This window comes from Pseudophryne corroboree, chromosome 2, assembly GCF_028390025.1.
Source record: "Pseudophryne corroboree isolate aPseCor3 chromosome 2, aPseCor3.hap2, whole genome shotgun sequence".
NCBI lineage: Eukaryota > Metazoa > Chordata > Amphibia > Anura > Myobatrachidae > Pseudophryne > Pseudophryne corroboree.
In genome coordinates, this window is record NC_086445.1 from 856,495,342 (window position 1) to 856,511,279 (window position 15,938).

The following is a 15,938-nucleotide window of genomic DNA, read 5'->3' on the forward strand; positions in this document are numbered from 1 at the left end:
CCAAAAAACAAAAGTTCAGTAAAATGACCCAAAAATCAAAATTGAAAGCGTCTGATGAGAAGCGTAAACTTGCCAATATGCCATTTACGACACGGAGTGGCAAGGAACGGCTGAGGCCCTGGCCTATGTTCATGGCTAGTGGTTCAGATTCACATGAGGATGGAAGCACTCATCCTCTCGCTAGAAAAATGAAAAGACTTAAGCTGGCAAAAGCACAGCAAAGTACTGTGCGTTCTTCTAAATCACAAATCCCCAAGGAGAGTCCAATTGTGTTGGTTGCGATGCCTGACCTTCCCAACACTGGACGGGAAGAGCTTGCGCCTTCCACCATTTGCACGCCCCCTGCAAGTGCTGGAAGGAGCACCCGCAGTCCAGTTCCTGATAGTCAAATTGAAGATGTCACTGTTGAAGTACACCAGGATGAGGATATGGGTGTTGCTGGCGCTGGGGAGGAAATTGACAAGGAGGATTCTGATGGTGAGGTGGTTTGTTTAAGTCAGGCACCGGGGAGACACCTGTTGTCCGTGGGATGAATATGGCCATTGACATGCCTGGTCAAAATACAAAAAAAATCAGCTCTTCGGTGTGGAATTATTTCAACACAAATGCGGACAACAGGTGTCAAGCCGTGTGTTGCCTTTGTCAAGCTGTAATAAGTAGGGGTAAGGACGTTAACCACCTCGGAACATCCTCCCTTATACGTCACCTGCAGCGCATTCATCATAAGTCAGTGACAAGTTCAAAAACTTTGGATGACAGCGGAAGCAGTCCACTAACCACTAAATCCCTTCCTCTTGTAACCAAGCTCCTGCAAACCGCACCACCAACTCCCTCAGTGTCAATTTCCTCCTTACACAGGAAAGCCAATAGTCCTGCAGGCCATGTCACTGGCAAGTCTGACGAGTCCTCTCCTGCCTGGGATTCCTCCGATGCATCCTTGAGTGTAACGCCTACTGCTGCTGGCGCTGCTGTTGTTGCTGCTGGGAGTCGATCGTCATCCCATAGGGGAAGTCGGAAGACCACTTGTACTACTTCCAGTAAGCAATTGACTGTCCAACAGTCCTTTGCGAGGAAGATGAAGTATCACAGCAGTCATCCTGCTGCAAAGCGGATAACTGAGGTCTTGTCAGCCTGGGTGGTGAGAAACTAGTTTCCGGTATCCATCGTTAATTCAGAGGCAACTAGAGACTTGATTGAGGTACTGTGTCCCCGGTACCAAATACCATCTAGGTTCCATTTCTCTAGGCAGGCGATACCGAAAATGTACACAGACCTCAGAAAAAGACTCACCAGTGTCCTAAAAAATGCAGTTGTACCCAATGTCCACTTAACCACGGACATGTGGACAAGTGGAGCAGGGCAGACTCAGGACTATATGACTGTGACAGCCCACTGGGTAGATGTATTGCCTCCCGCAGCAAGAACAGCAGCGGCGGCACCAGTAGCAGCATCTCGCAAACGCCAACTCGTTCCTAGGCAGGCTATGCTTTGTATCACCGCTTTCCATAAGAGGCACACAGCTGACAACCTCTTACGGAAACTGAGGAACATCATCGCAGAATGGCTTACCCCAATTGGACTCTCCTGGGGATTTGTGACATCGGACAACGCCACCAATATTGTGCGTGCATTACATCTGGGCAAATTCCAGCACGTCCCATGTTTTGCACATACATTGAATTTGGTGGTGCAGAATTATTTAAAAAATGACAGGGGAGTGCAAGAGATGCTGTCGGTGGCCGAAGAATTGCGGGCCACTTTCGGCATTCAGCCACCGCGTGCCGAAGACTGGAGCACCACCAAACATTCCTGAACCTGCCCTGCCATCATCTGAAGCAAGAGCTGGTAACGAGGTGGAATTCAACCCTCTGTATGCTTCAGAGGACAGAGGAGCAGCAAAAGGCCATTCAAGCCTATACATCTGCCCACGATATAGGCAAAGGAGGGGGAATGCACCTGACTCAAGCGCAGTGGAGAATGATTTCAACGTTGTGCAAGGTTCAGGTCATTCCCCTCATCAGGATTTTGCAGAAGAAGCCGGAGACATTAAAGTAGGAGCTAAAACAGAGCGATTCCGCTAGGCATGTGGGACTTGTGGATGGAGCCCTTAATTCGCTTAACCAGGATTCACGGGTCGTCAATCTGTTGAAATCAGAGCACTACATTTTGGCCACCGTGCTCGATCCTAGATTTAAAACCTACGTTGTATCTCTCTTTCCGGCAGACACAAGTCTGCAGAGGTTCAAAGACCTGCTGGTGAGAAAATTGTCAAGTCAAGCAGAACGTGACCCGTCAACAGCTCCTCCTTCACATTCTCCCGCAACTGGGGGTGCGAGGAAAAGGCTAAGAATTCCGAGCCCACCCGCTGGCGGTGATGCAGGGCAGTCTGGAGCGAGTGCTGACATCTGGTCCGGACTGAAGGACCTGGCAACGATTACTGACATGTCGTCGACTGTCACTGCATATGATTCTGTCACCATTGAAAGAATGGTGGAGGATTATATGAGTGACCGCATCCAAGTAGGCACGTCAGACAGTCCGTACGTATACTGGCAGAAAAAAGAGGCAATTTGGAGGCCCTTGCACAAACTGGCTTTATTCTACCTAAGTTGCCCTCCCTCCAGTGTGTACTCCGAAAGAGTGTTTAGTGCAGCCGCTCACCTTGTCAGCAATCGGCGTACGAGGTTACTTCCAGAAAATGTGGAGAAGATGATGTTCATCAAAATGAATTATAATCAATTCCTCCGTGGAAACATTCACCAGCAATTGCCTCCAACTGAGATGGTGGATTCCAGTGGGGACGAATTACTAATCTGTGAGGAGGGGGATGTACACAGTGAAAAAGGTGAGGAATCGGAGGATGATGATGAGGGGGACATCTTGCCTCTGTAGAGCCAGTTTGTGCAAGGAGAGATTGATTGCTTCTTTTTTGGTGGGGACCCAAACCAACCAGTCATTTCAGTCACAGTCGTGTGGCAGACCCTGTCGCTGAAATGATGGGTTCGTTAAAGTGTGCATGTCCTGTTTATACAACATAAGGGTGGGTCGGAGGGCCCAAGGACAATTCTATCTTGCACCTCTTTTTTTCTTTCATTTTTCTTTGCATCATGTGCTGTTTGGGGACAATTTTTTTGAAGTGCCATCCTGTCTGACACTGCAGTGCCACTTCTATATGGGCCAGGTGTTTGTGTCGGCCACTTGGGTCGCTTAGCTTAGTCACACAGCTACCTCATTGCGCCTCTTTTTTTCTTTGCATCATGTGCTGTTAGGGGACTATTTTTTTGAAGTGCCATCCTGCCTGACACTGCAGTGCCACTCCTAGATGGGCCAGGTGTTTGTGTCGGCCACTTGTGTCGCTTAGCTTAGTCACACAGCGACCTTGGTGCGCCTCTTTTTTTTCTTTGCATCATGTGCTGTTTGGGGACAATTTTTTGAAGTGCCATCCTGCCTGACACTGCAGTGCCACTCCTAGATGGGCCAGGTGTTTGTGTCGGCCACTTGTGTCGCTTAGCTTAGCCATCCAGTGACCTCGGTGCAAATTTTAGGACTAAACATTATATTGTGAGGTGTGAGGTGTTCAGAATAGACTGGAAATGAGTGGAAATTATGGTTATTGAGGTTAATAATACTATGGGATCAAAATGACCCCCAAATTCTATGATTTAAGCTGTTTTTTAGGGTTTTTTGAAAACAACACCCGAATCCAAAACACACCCGAATCCGACAAAAAAATTTCGGTGAGGTTTTGCCAAAACGCGTCCGAATCCAAAACACGGCCGCGGAACCGAATCCAAAACCAAAACACAAAACCCGAAAAATGTCCGGTGCACATCACTAGGGAATAGTATACATTTCAGTGGTAAAAATTAACTTCTTGGCACCAGTGGGGAAGTTTTATTTTCTTGCAGATGAAGCAAACCCAGACGAGAGCTGGTTAGGTATATAAATTGGACCTTGTACAGAAATGATTTACAGATTTATACTCTGTAAAAGAATTAGCATCTCTTTGTGGTGACCTTGGTGACATTGTCATCTCTGCCCTACACCATTAAAAGAGTTGATACCAAAACTACCTGCTTCAGATGATTTAGGGGTAGATGTACTAACCCTTTTAGAGAGATTAAGTGTCACGATCCGGGTATCTGGACGCCATTTCTTACCCATCAGATGCCTCCTAAGGCTGGCTCAGCGCTCCAGGACCGGATCCCATCTGTTATCCTGATGTGTACATTCCTGTATCCTCTCCTGTCACTCTGGGACGCTGTCACAGTAAACGCCATATTACACCTGGCATGGCGTCTCCCGCGGCCTCCGCCGCCGTCCCTGAACTTCTGCATGCAGAGTGTCTGAGTGGCGATTACGTCAGCCGCGGCCTCCGCTGTGTCCGCGTGGTTGGATGTGCATCTGTCAGCCTGGCGCCTCCTGTCTCCGGTGGCCGGCGCCGCCATTACTGTTTTCATTACCACATGGATTACAAACCAAACTTCCCTCCAAGTGTCTGCATGGGCGCAGCCATCTTGGATTCTGTCAGCTGATCATTTACACCAATCTGTTCTCAGTATTGATAATCTGCATAATTGCCTAGCCAATCCCTTCCTTGCTGCAGGTATAAATACACTGTGCCTGAGCAAGGAAGGCGTCAGTGCTTTGGTTGTCAAACCTAGTTCCTGTTTGTCTCTCTCCTGTGATTGTCTTCCAGGTTCCAGCTCCTGTCTCAAGACTTCCACCATAGAGACCCGCACCAGCATTCCACCTGCGGTGTAGCCTGACTCTCCAATCCAGTGTGGATTCATCTGTTTCCAGCTACAACATTACCTGCTTCCAGCTCAGCTTCCAGCAGAGTACAGCTTCCCTTAAAGGGCCGGTGTCCTTTCTACACTTTACCACTCTCCACCGGTATTATTATTTCTCCGCTCTCAAGTTCTACATTTCAGTTCATATTTCATCGCTCCCACGTTCATTTATTATTTAACTGGTTCCAGCCAGTATTCACTCCGTGCTAACAACAGTCTGGTTCCAGCCAGTATCCACAGCAGCTGTTTTATCTTCAGCAACCCAGCTTTTCCTGGAACACCAGCTGGCACAATCCTGGGTTATCTCCATTGCTACAGTCGGGCCTGGTAAGGACTTTCCATCTAGAAGATCATAAGAACTATCTCACACTACCAGTGCCCTGTGGCTCCTGCCATCCTGTAGTACCCAGGAACTGTATTTATTCTTTGCTGACTTTTACGTTTTCTTTTACTGCTGCTGTGTTGCGGAGTTGTCATAATAAACATCATTGACTTTTATCCAAGTTGTCGTGGTCACGCCTTCGGGCAGTTATTATTTATGTTACTTACATGTCCAGGGGTCTGATACAACCTCCCAGGTTCCGGTACATCTCAGCCCCTACAACTGAGGCTGCCTCCCGTCAGCTCAGGCCCTCAGTTGTGACAGTAAGCACTGACCTAATGAATCCAGCCGGAGACCAGGATCAAGCGGCCAGGCCGATGCAAGAACTGGCAGCCCGACTAGAACATCAGGAGGCTGCACAGGGCCACATCATCCGCTGTCTCCAGGATCTCTCTACTCGGCTGGATGGGATTCAGACAACTCTCCGTGGATCAGGCGCGTCTGGTGCGTCAACCACAGTGACTCCAGCTATAACCCCACCCACCTTACCCATTTCTGCTCCACGTCTTCATCTTCCAACGCCAGCAAAATTTGACGGATCTCCAAGATTCTGCAGGGGATTTCTCAACCAGTGTGAGATTCAGTTTGAGCTACAACCTGGCAATTTTCCCAGTGACCGTACAAAAATTGCCTACATTATTTCTCTTCTCAGTGGCTCAGCCCTTGATTGGGCATCACCGTTATGGGAGAGGTCCGACACCCTGCTATCTTCCTACACTGCCTTCGTGTCAACATTCAGGCGCATCTTCGACGAGCCAGGCCGGGTAACCTCAGCTTCATCCGAGATTCTCCGTTTACGCCAGGGGTCACGTACTGTAGGACAATATCTGATACAGTTCCAGATCCTGGCATCCGAACTGGCATGGAACGACGAGGCCCTGTATGCTGCATTCTGGCATGGCTTATCTGAGCGTATTAAAGATGAGTTAGCTACCAGAGACTTACCTTCTAAGTTAGATGAGCTAATCTCACTCTGCACGAAAGTTGATTTACGTTTCAGAGAGAGAGCAACTGAGCGTGGAAGATCATCTGCTCCGAAATCTTCTGCTCCTCCTCCTCGTCAACTGTCACCATCTAAAGATGAGCCCATGCAACTTGGCCGTTCCCGTTTAACTCCTGCTGAGCGCCGAAGACGTCTCTCCGAGTTTCTCTGTCTCTATTGTGCAGCTCCGTCTCACACCATTAATGCCTGTCCCAAACGTCCGGGAAACTCCAAATCCTAGCTCGCCAAGGAGAGGGCCGGCTAGGAGTAATGATCTCCTCTCCATCTCCTCAAGATTGTAATCTCCCAGTCTCGCTTCAAGTTGCTCAACGTTATCGGAACGTCATTGCCCTCCTTGATTCCGGAGCAGCTGGGAACTTTATTACCGAAGCCTATGTTAAACGGTGGTCCCTACCCACCGAGAGACTTCCTTCGTCCATTTCTTTAACTGCCGTGGATGGCAGCAAAATTTTTGATGCAGTTATTTCTTTAAGGACTCTACCAGTTCGTCTGAGAGTGGGAGTTCTTCATTCCGAACTTATTTCTTTTTTAGTGATTCCAAGAGCCACACATCCTGTGGTCCTGGGCCTTCCATGGCTCCGTCTTCACAATCCTACAATTGATTGGACGACTACGCAAATCCTGGCATGGGGTTCCTCCTGTGCTGAGACATGTTTGTTTAAAGTATTGCCTGTCTGTTCTTCCTCCCCCAGGTCGTCTGATGTTCCACCTCCTCCATATCAAGATTTCACGGATGTGTTCAGTAAAGCTTCTGCTGATATCCTTCCTCCTCATAGAGAATGGGACTGTCCGATTGATCTCGTTCCAGGGAAGGTTCCACCTCGAGGCCGAACTTATCCGTTGTCTCTGCCTGAGACGCATTCTATGGAGGAATATATTAAAGAGAACCTAGCAAAGGGGTTCATTCGACCTTCTTCTTCTCCAGCCGGCGCAGGCTTCTTTTTTGTAAAAAAGAAAGATGGTGGTCTGCGGCCGTGCATCGACTACAGAGGTTTGAACGACATTACCATCAAGAACCGTTATCCTTTACCCCTGATTACTGAGCTCTTTGACAGAGTTAGCGGAGCTACCATCTTTACAAAGCTGGACTTGCGAGGTGCATACAATCTCATCCGGATCCGTGAGGGTGACGAGTGGAAGACCGCATTTAACACCCGTGACGGACATTATGAGTACCTCGTCATGCCCTTCGGATTGAGCAATGCTCCAGCTGTCTTCCAGCATTTCGTCAATGAGATCTTCAGAGACATTCTATACCGTCATGTCGTGGTCTATCTAGATGATATCCTCATTTTTGCCAACAATTTAGAGGAACATCGTTTTTGGGTAAAGGAGGTTCTGTCCCGTCTCCGTGTCAATCATCTCTATTGCAAATTAGAGAAATGCGTCTTTGAAGTCAAGTCCATTCCGTTTCTAGGGTACATTGTGTCCGGTTCCGGACTAGAGATGGATCCTGAGAAACTACAAGCAATTCAGAATTGGCCGGTACCCTTAACCCTCAAAGGGGTCCAGAGGTTCTTAGGGTTCGCCAATTATTACCGAAAGTTTATACGAGACTTTTCCACCATTGTGGCGCCTATTACTGCTTTCACCAAGAAGGGTGCTAACCCGTCCAAGTGGTCTGAAGAAGCCATGCAAGCTTTTCATCTTTTAAAACAGAGGTTCATCTCTGCGCCTGTCCTGAAACAGCCTGACATCGACTCTCCTTTCATCCTAGAGGTGGATGCCTCCTCCGTTGGAGTAGGAGCGGTGTTATCTCAGAGGGCTAAAGATGGCCATTTACATCCTTGCAGTTTCTTCTCACGGAAGTTCTCCCCAGCGGAGCGCAACTATGCCATTGGCGACCAGGAGTTGCTAGCCATCAAGCTCGCTCTAGAGGAGTGGAGATATCTGTTGGAGGGAGCTTCTCATTCAATCACCATCCTTACAGACCACAAGAACCTTCTATATTTGAAAGGCGCACAATGTCTCAACCCTCGTCAGGCCAGATGGGCACTTTTCTTTTCCAGGTTCGACTTTAAACTCCAGTTCTGTCCGGGCTCTCAGAATCGCAAGGCCGATGCCCTTTCCCGCTCATGGGAGCAAGAAAATGAGTCAGAGTCTTCAGACAAGCATCCTATTATAAGTCCGTTGGCATTCTCCACGGTAGGGATGGACTCTACGCCCCCATCAGGGAAAAGTTTTGTGAAGCCGATGCTAAGGAAGAAGCTCATGCATTGGGCCCATGCTTCCCGTTTTGCCGGACATACAGGTATCCAAAAAACCCTGGAGTTTATCTCTAGGTCCTATTGGTGGCCAACTCTGAAAAAGGACGTCTTGGAGTTTATTGCATCTTGCCCAAAGTGTGCCCAACATAAAGTATCCCGCCAGTCGCCTGCGGGGCAACTGGTTCCACTATCCGTTCCCCGTCGACCATGGACCCACTTGTCGATGGATTTCATTACAGACTTACCCATGTGCAACAAGTTCAATACCATCTGGGTGGTAGTTGACCGGTTCACCAAGATGGCACACTTCATTCCTCTCACCGGTCTTCCGTCAGCTTCCAAGTTGGCTCAAGTATTCATACAAGAGATCTTCCGACTCCACGGTCTTCCTGAAGAAATTATCTCTGATCGAGGAGTTCAATTCACAGCCAAATTCTGGCGAAGTTTATGTCAAGTCCTCCAAGTCAAGCTAAAGTTTTCCACGGCTTACCATCCTCAGACCAATGGTCAAACCGAGAGGGTGAATCAGGACTTGGAGGCCTTCCTCCGCATCTATGTGTCCTCCTCTCAAGATGACTGGGTTCAATTACTTCCCTGGGCCGAGTTCTGTCATAACAACCAGTATCATTCTTCATCTGCTTCAACACCATTCTTCACTAACTTTGGATTCCACCCTAAAGTCCCTGAGTTCCAACCGCTTCCAGCAACTTCTGTTCCCGCAGTGGATATCACCTTGCATCAGTTTGCCAATATCTGGAAGAGCGTACGATCAGCTCTGCTCAAGGCATCGTTCAGGTACAAGAAGTTTGCGGATAAGAAGCGTCGAGCAGTTCCTGCTCTCAAGGTGGGTGATCGGGTATGGTTATCCACGAAGAATTTGAGGTTAAGAGTTCCCAGTATGAAGTTTGCACCTCGCTATATCGGTCCTTTCAAGATTGAACAAGTCATCAATCCTGTTGCTTACAGACTCCAGTTGCCTCCCTTCTTAAAAATACCCAGGACATTCCATGTTTCCCTGTTGAAACCGCTGATCTTGAATCGGTTTCATTCCTCACTTCCTCCAACTCCGAAAGTCCAAACTCAACGAGGCGTTGAGTATGAAGTGGCCAAGATCCTGGACTCACGTCACCGTTACGGTCAACTACAATATCTTATTGACTGGAAGGGTTATGGTCCTGAGGAACGTTCATGGACCAATGCTTCTGATGTCCATGCTCCTGCCTTGGTCCGGAGATTCCATTCCAAGTTTCCTCAAAAGCCAAAGAAGTGTCCTGGGGCCACTCCTAAAGGGGGGGGGTGCTGTCACGATCCGGGTATCTGGACGCCATTTCTTACCCATCAGATGCCTCCTAAGGCTGGCTCAGCGCTCCAGGACCGGATCCCATCTGTTATCCTGATGTGTACATTCCTGTATCCTCTCCTGTCACTCTGGGACGCTGTCACAGTAAACGCCATATTACACCTGGCATGGCGTCTCCCGCGGCCTCCGCCGCCATCCCTGAACTTCTGCATGCAGAGTGTCTGAGTGGCGATTACGTCAGCCGCGGCCTCCGCTGTGTCCGCGTGGTTGGATGTGCATCTGTCAGCCTGGCGCCTCCTGTCTCCGGTGGCCGGCACCGCCATTACTGTTTTCATTACCACATGGATTACAAACCAAACTTCCCTCCAAGTGTCTGCATGGGCGCAGTCATCTTGGATTCTGTCAGCTGATCATTTCCACCAATCTGTTCTCAGTATTGATAATCTGCATAATTGCCTAGCCAATCCCTTCCTTGCTGCAGGTATAAATACACTGTGCCTGAGCAAGGAAGGCGTCAGTGCTTTGGTTGTCAAACCTAGTTCCTGTTTGTCTCTCTCCTGTGATTGTCTTCCAGGTTCCAGCTCCTGTCTCAAGACTTCCACCATAGAGACCCGCACCAGCATTCCACCTGCGGTGTAGCCTGACTCTCCAATCCATTGTGGATTCATCTGTTTCCAGCTACAACATTACCTGCTTCCAGCTCAGCTTCCAGCAGAGTACAGCTTCCCTTAAAGGGCCGGTGTCCTTTCTACACTTTACCACTCTCCACCGGTATTATTATTTCTCCGCTCTCAAGTTCTACATTTCAGTTCATATTTCATCGCTCCCAAGTTCATTTATTATTTAACTGGTTCCAGCCAGTATTCACTCCGTGCTAACAACAGTCTGGTTCCAGCCAGTATCCACAGCAGCTGTTTTATCTTCAGCAACCCAGCTTTTCCTGGAACACCAGCTGGCACAATCCTGGGTTATCTCCATTGCTACAGTCGGGCCTGGTAAGGACTTTCCATCTAGAAGATCATAAGAACTATCTCACACTACCAGTGCCCTGTGGCTCCTGCCATCCTGTAGTACCCAGGAACTGTATTTATTCTTTGCTGACTTTTACGTTTTCTTTTACTGCTGCTGTGTTGCGGAGTTGTCATAATAAACATCATTGACTTTTATCCAAGTTGTCGTGGTCACGCCTTCGGGCAGTTATTATTTATGTTACTTACATGTCCAGGGGTCTGATACAACCTCCCAGGTTCCGGTACATCTCAGCCCCTACAACTGAGGCTGCCTCCCGTCAGCTCAGGCCCTCAGTTGTGACATTAAGGTGTCTACTTACTAAAGCCCAGTACCCACGGGCCGATGCAGGAGAGATGTGTGCTGAGCGAACCGCTCAGCACACATCTCTCCTGCCGCTCAGCACAGCGCGATCTGTGCTGAGCGTGCGGGGGGAGACGGGGGAGACGCTCATTTCACCCAGCGGATGAAGTGAGCGACCCGCTAGATTGGCCTGCATGCAGGCCAATCTAGCAGCAGCGATAGCGATGTGCGGGGCCGCGCATCGCTATCGCTGAGGGGGCTACACACAGAGCGATCATGCTGATATTCTAAGCAATCTAGTCAGATTGCTTAGAATATCGCTCCGTGAGTACCCCCCTTAAGCCTTGGATGGAGATAAAGTCGCTGGAGATAAAGTACCAGCCAATCGGCTCCTGACTGCTAGTGGTCAATACAAAGCTGTTAATAAACGTACATTATTAAATTAAAATACCAGAGCCTCTTCTCTGCTGTGCTGCTGGGTTGTCCTAGTCTTGGGCTTCCCCTCAAATATAGAATATTTATATATATAATATATATATATATATATATATATAGATGACTGCCCCAGTAGTGTCTCAAGAGAGATGCAATTCTACAAAGAACTTCAGGTTCATTATATTCTACTGTGCACACATTAAATTGACAATTATTGTGTTTGACAGGCATAGAAGTAGGACCTCAACCTCAAGGTGTTCTTCGAGCGGATATTCTGGATAAAATGAGGAGAACAGTAAAATATGCTCTTAATTTCATGCAGTGCTTCAACCAAGGTACAGATGTGTGAGGTGCAACATTTTCTATTAGATATTTGAAATATTGAACTTAAAGCACAATTCTAATTTAATAGTAAGAATCTATAGCCTTGCATTTGTGGTAAATGATTTGTTTCTACATTTCATATTCAGTTTTCTTCTGTCTCTTTCCTTGCTTCCTTCAGTCCTTCACTCTACATTCACGAATTTGACTAGCACCATAACATTTCTTCCAGTTTATTTCTTTTTTGCGTTTTAGTTGCTGTGATCCAGATAATTATTGACTTTTTACCTTTTACTTAGAAAGTCCTGATATTTAATGTATCCCTCTTTTGTGGCAGCATCACTTAAGTGTGTTCTATGGCCAAGAACAATACCTGCATAAAGTTTTATCGAATTATCCAAAACTGTCATTGTAGAAAATTATCCCAATTTGTGAGGACATCGGGTTATGGGGGTCATTCCAAGTTGATCGCTAGCTGCCGTTGTTCACTGCGTAGCGATCAGTGAAATGCACCGTATGCACCGCAATTCGCACGCGCGTCGTACGGGTACGAAGTCCTTTGTGGTTTTGCACTGGTTCTACCAACGATTCCAATCGCACAGCCGAACGCCAGGAGATTGACAGGAAGTGGGAGTTTCTGGGTGTCAACTGACTGGGAGTGTTTGGAAAAACGCAGGCGTAGTCGGGCGTTTGCTGGGCGGGTATCTGATGTCATTACCGTGTCACTCGTTGCAGCAATCATCGCACAGGATAAGTAACTACAAGGCTGGTCTTGTTTTGCACAAAATGTGTTTGCAGGCGCTCTGCTGCACAGGCGTTCGCACTCCTGCAAAGCAAAAATACACTCCCCCGTGGCCGGCGACTATGCGTTTGCACGGCTGCTAAAAACTGCTAGCGAGCGATCAACTCGGAAAGACCCACTATGTTGGCTCTCTTACTAGCCCCTTGTTAGCTGGTCAGCCCAAAGGCAGCCCCTTGTGTTCTAAAAGGAGCTATACATTTGTATGGGGAAAGCGTGGTGCCATCAAAAATTGTGCAAACCATTGGAGGTACCAGTCGAATCATCTAGGTAAATTGTGGTTAAAATAAAGGGACTTTCTTGTCAAGTACATAATAGCACCATGGCACCTCCAGCTCTGACCCTGTTTGTATTATACTGTATTAGCAACACCCCCCACACACTACCTGCGCGTTAAAGTTACTTAAATCCTCCAGGTCAGAGAGTGCAGCCACACGCAGACATGGTCTTCTCCTTTGCTCCTTGTGTAGTACTCCATGCTGGGTGCCAGTGCTGCCTTCACGCCATGTCCACCTTCTCAATATGCTGACAGGGTGCTTTGGCCATCTGCATGCCGGGTGCAGAGGCCGCTGCATCCAGGAAAGGCGCCAAAGGGCTTGCTCTAGCTCCACTTTGTCCAGTCCTCCCTGCAGCTGGGCCAGGGAGATATTAATCATTTAATCGGGAGTCAGAGGATTGGCTGCAGAGGAACATGTCCCCAGGCACCCACCCACTCTGCAAAAGTAAGTCCCCGGTCTCACTGATCTATGGCATATCTACCTACCTCATATCTGTACATCTAGGTATGTCATGGCTATCTACCTCGGGTGGTCTTCAGTATGCCGGCTGTCGGGATCCCGGCGCACAGTATACCGGCGCCGGAATCCCGACAGCCGGCATACCGACACTTATTTTCCCTCGTGGGGGTCCATGACCCCCCTGGAGGGAGAATAAAATAGCGTGTGCCCAGCGCAGCGAGCCCGCAAGGGGCTCATTTGCGCTCGCCACACTGTCGGTATGCCGGCGGTCGGCCTCCCGGCGCTGGGAGCCCGACCGCCGGCATACCATACTACACCCATCTACCTCATACCTATATTATTCTATGTACAGTACCTCATATCTATATATTTGTCACATCTATCTACCTCATATCTATATTTATCTACCTACTGCATACTATATACTGTATTTGTCATATCTATCTACCTACCCAGAGCCGTTTCTAGACATTTTGGCTCCCAGTGCAAACAGTATACCCCCCCCCCCCCCCCACACACACACACACACACATATAAACATTAAAAAATGTAACTATTTGTATGTGCCCCCAGGCTCGTCCGGCTATCTATGTTATATCTACATACCTTTCTATCTATCTATCTATCTATCTATCTATCTATCTATCTATCTATCTATCTATCTATCTGTCTGTCTGTCTGTCTGTCTGTCTGTCTGTCTGTCTGTGTCTGTCTGTCTGTCTGTCTGTCTACCACATCTTTACCTACATTATATCATTATGTCTTCTATATACTGTAGCTATATCATATCTATCTACATCCTACCTATGTCTCTATTTATCTACTTATCTCATATATATATATATATATATATATATACAGGTTGAGTATTCCTTATCCAAAATGCTTGGGACCAGAAGTATTTTGGATATCGGATTTTTCCGTATTTTGGAATAATTGCATACCATAATGAGATATCATGGCGATGGGACCCAAGTCTAAGCACAGAATGCATTTATGTTTCATATACACCTTATACACACAGCCTGAATGTAATTCCAGCCAATGTTATAATATACTTTGTGCATCAAACAAAGTTTGTGTTCATACACACAAATCATTTATGTTTTATATACACCTTATACACACAGTCTGAAGGTCATTTAATACAATATTTTTATTAACTTTGTGTGTTTAACAAAGTTTGTGTACATTGAGCCATCAGAAAACAAAGGTTCCACTATCTCACTCTCGCTCAAAAAAGTCCGTATTTCGGAATATTCCTTATTTCGGAATATTTGGATATGGGATACTCAACCTGCATTTATATATATGTGTGTGTGTGTGTGTGTGTGTGTGTGTGTATATATATATATATATATACTAGGTGATTCATTGCGCTCTTCACACCGTCGTAAGGGGCCTAAACCCTTGCACGCCCTTTATTATATGGAGTATTACCTCCAATCATAATTGTGTGAGTGGTAAAATTTTGCACGGACAAAGGGCGTGCAATGGTTATGGGCTCGTAGCCCCTTGCATGGGCGTGAACAGCGCACACAGGGCCTCATGAATCACCTAGTAGATGCTGTGGTTGGGGGAGTGGCAGGTGCGGGGGAGGAGTGGATGGGGGGGTCCGGGGGTGGCGCTGGTGGGGGAGGGGCGGTTGCAGGGGTGCCGCGGGTGGGGGAGGGGTTGGTGTGGTGGTGCTGCGGACATTACCCTCCGCAATATCATCCACTCTATCCGTTACATTAGCCATCTCGGGGGTTCCAGGCCGGCAGCCCAGGTGCTGTGTTGTGGAGTCAGGGCCTCTGGGGATCTGGGCACGGCTGTGGCGGGGAAGCACTTCTGTGACATCACGCGCAGAGGAGTCTCCGGGGCTCAGAGAGTATGCGGGGCAGGGAGGGCTATAAAAGCCTTGCACTGCACCGCTTTTATACACATCTATGCCGGTGGGGTCATTTTAGCCAATATTTTTAATAACTTTGTGCATTAAACAAAGTGTGTGTACATTCACACAATTCATTTATGTTTCATGTACACCTTATACACACAGCCTGAAGGTCATTTAATACAATATTTTTAATAACTTTGTGTATTAAACAAAGTTTGTGTACATGGAGCCATCAGAAAACAAAGGTTTCCGATGTATTTCTGAATATTGGGATATGGGATACTCAACCTGTATCCGTCTTACAAATATTGATAGAAATATCCAGAGGGTATAATTCCACCAGAACCTAACATTCCTGTAGGTGACTTGCCTTATAGGTGTCTCTTCTTATAGTGTAATTAGTGAAGTAAGTAAAAGATAAATGTCCTTCCCAGCGAGTGGATGATCAGAGGTGCATGCACGGATGGTCGTGAGAGACTACACACGGCGCATGCCCATAGTAAATGCGTCTGTTATTGCATCAACACGTCTCTGCTTGAGTCCAATTCCCGGTAAGAGTCTGCTTTGGCATGAAATTAAATGGAGTTGATCTAAGTTGGGAGTGTTTTTCTCATGGACAACTTTACGTGGCCCTTTCGAATGTCACGTCAAAATGAAAACTTTTGTGTTGACGGTAGGAGGAAAAATGCTTAATGTTGTCTACAAGGAAATCTTAGAAGACCTTGTCCTGTGCATGCAGCTCTCATCTCCAGCCTCCATGAGCAGCAGCTTCAT

General features: G+C 47.5%; 1 protein-coding gene across 2 annotated transcripts in view; it reads left to right on the forward strand.

Moving 5' to 3' along the window:
• Positions 1-15,938, forward strand: part of ASPA (aspartoacylase) — a 75,080-nt gene that overhangs the window by 38,003 nt on the left and 21,139 nt on the right. The window contains exon 5 of one of the 2 annotated variants that reach the window (XM_063955818.1): positions 11,659-11,766. The exons of the other annotated variant lie outside the window; for it this stretch is intronic. Within the exon in view, the coding sequence (XP_063811888.1) occupies positions 11,659-11,766 (108 nt within the window). The remainder of the gene's footprint in view (positions 1-11,658; positions 11,767-15,938) is intronic. 2 annotated transcript variants of the gene reach the window in all.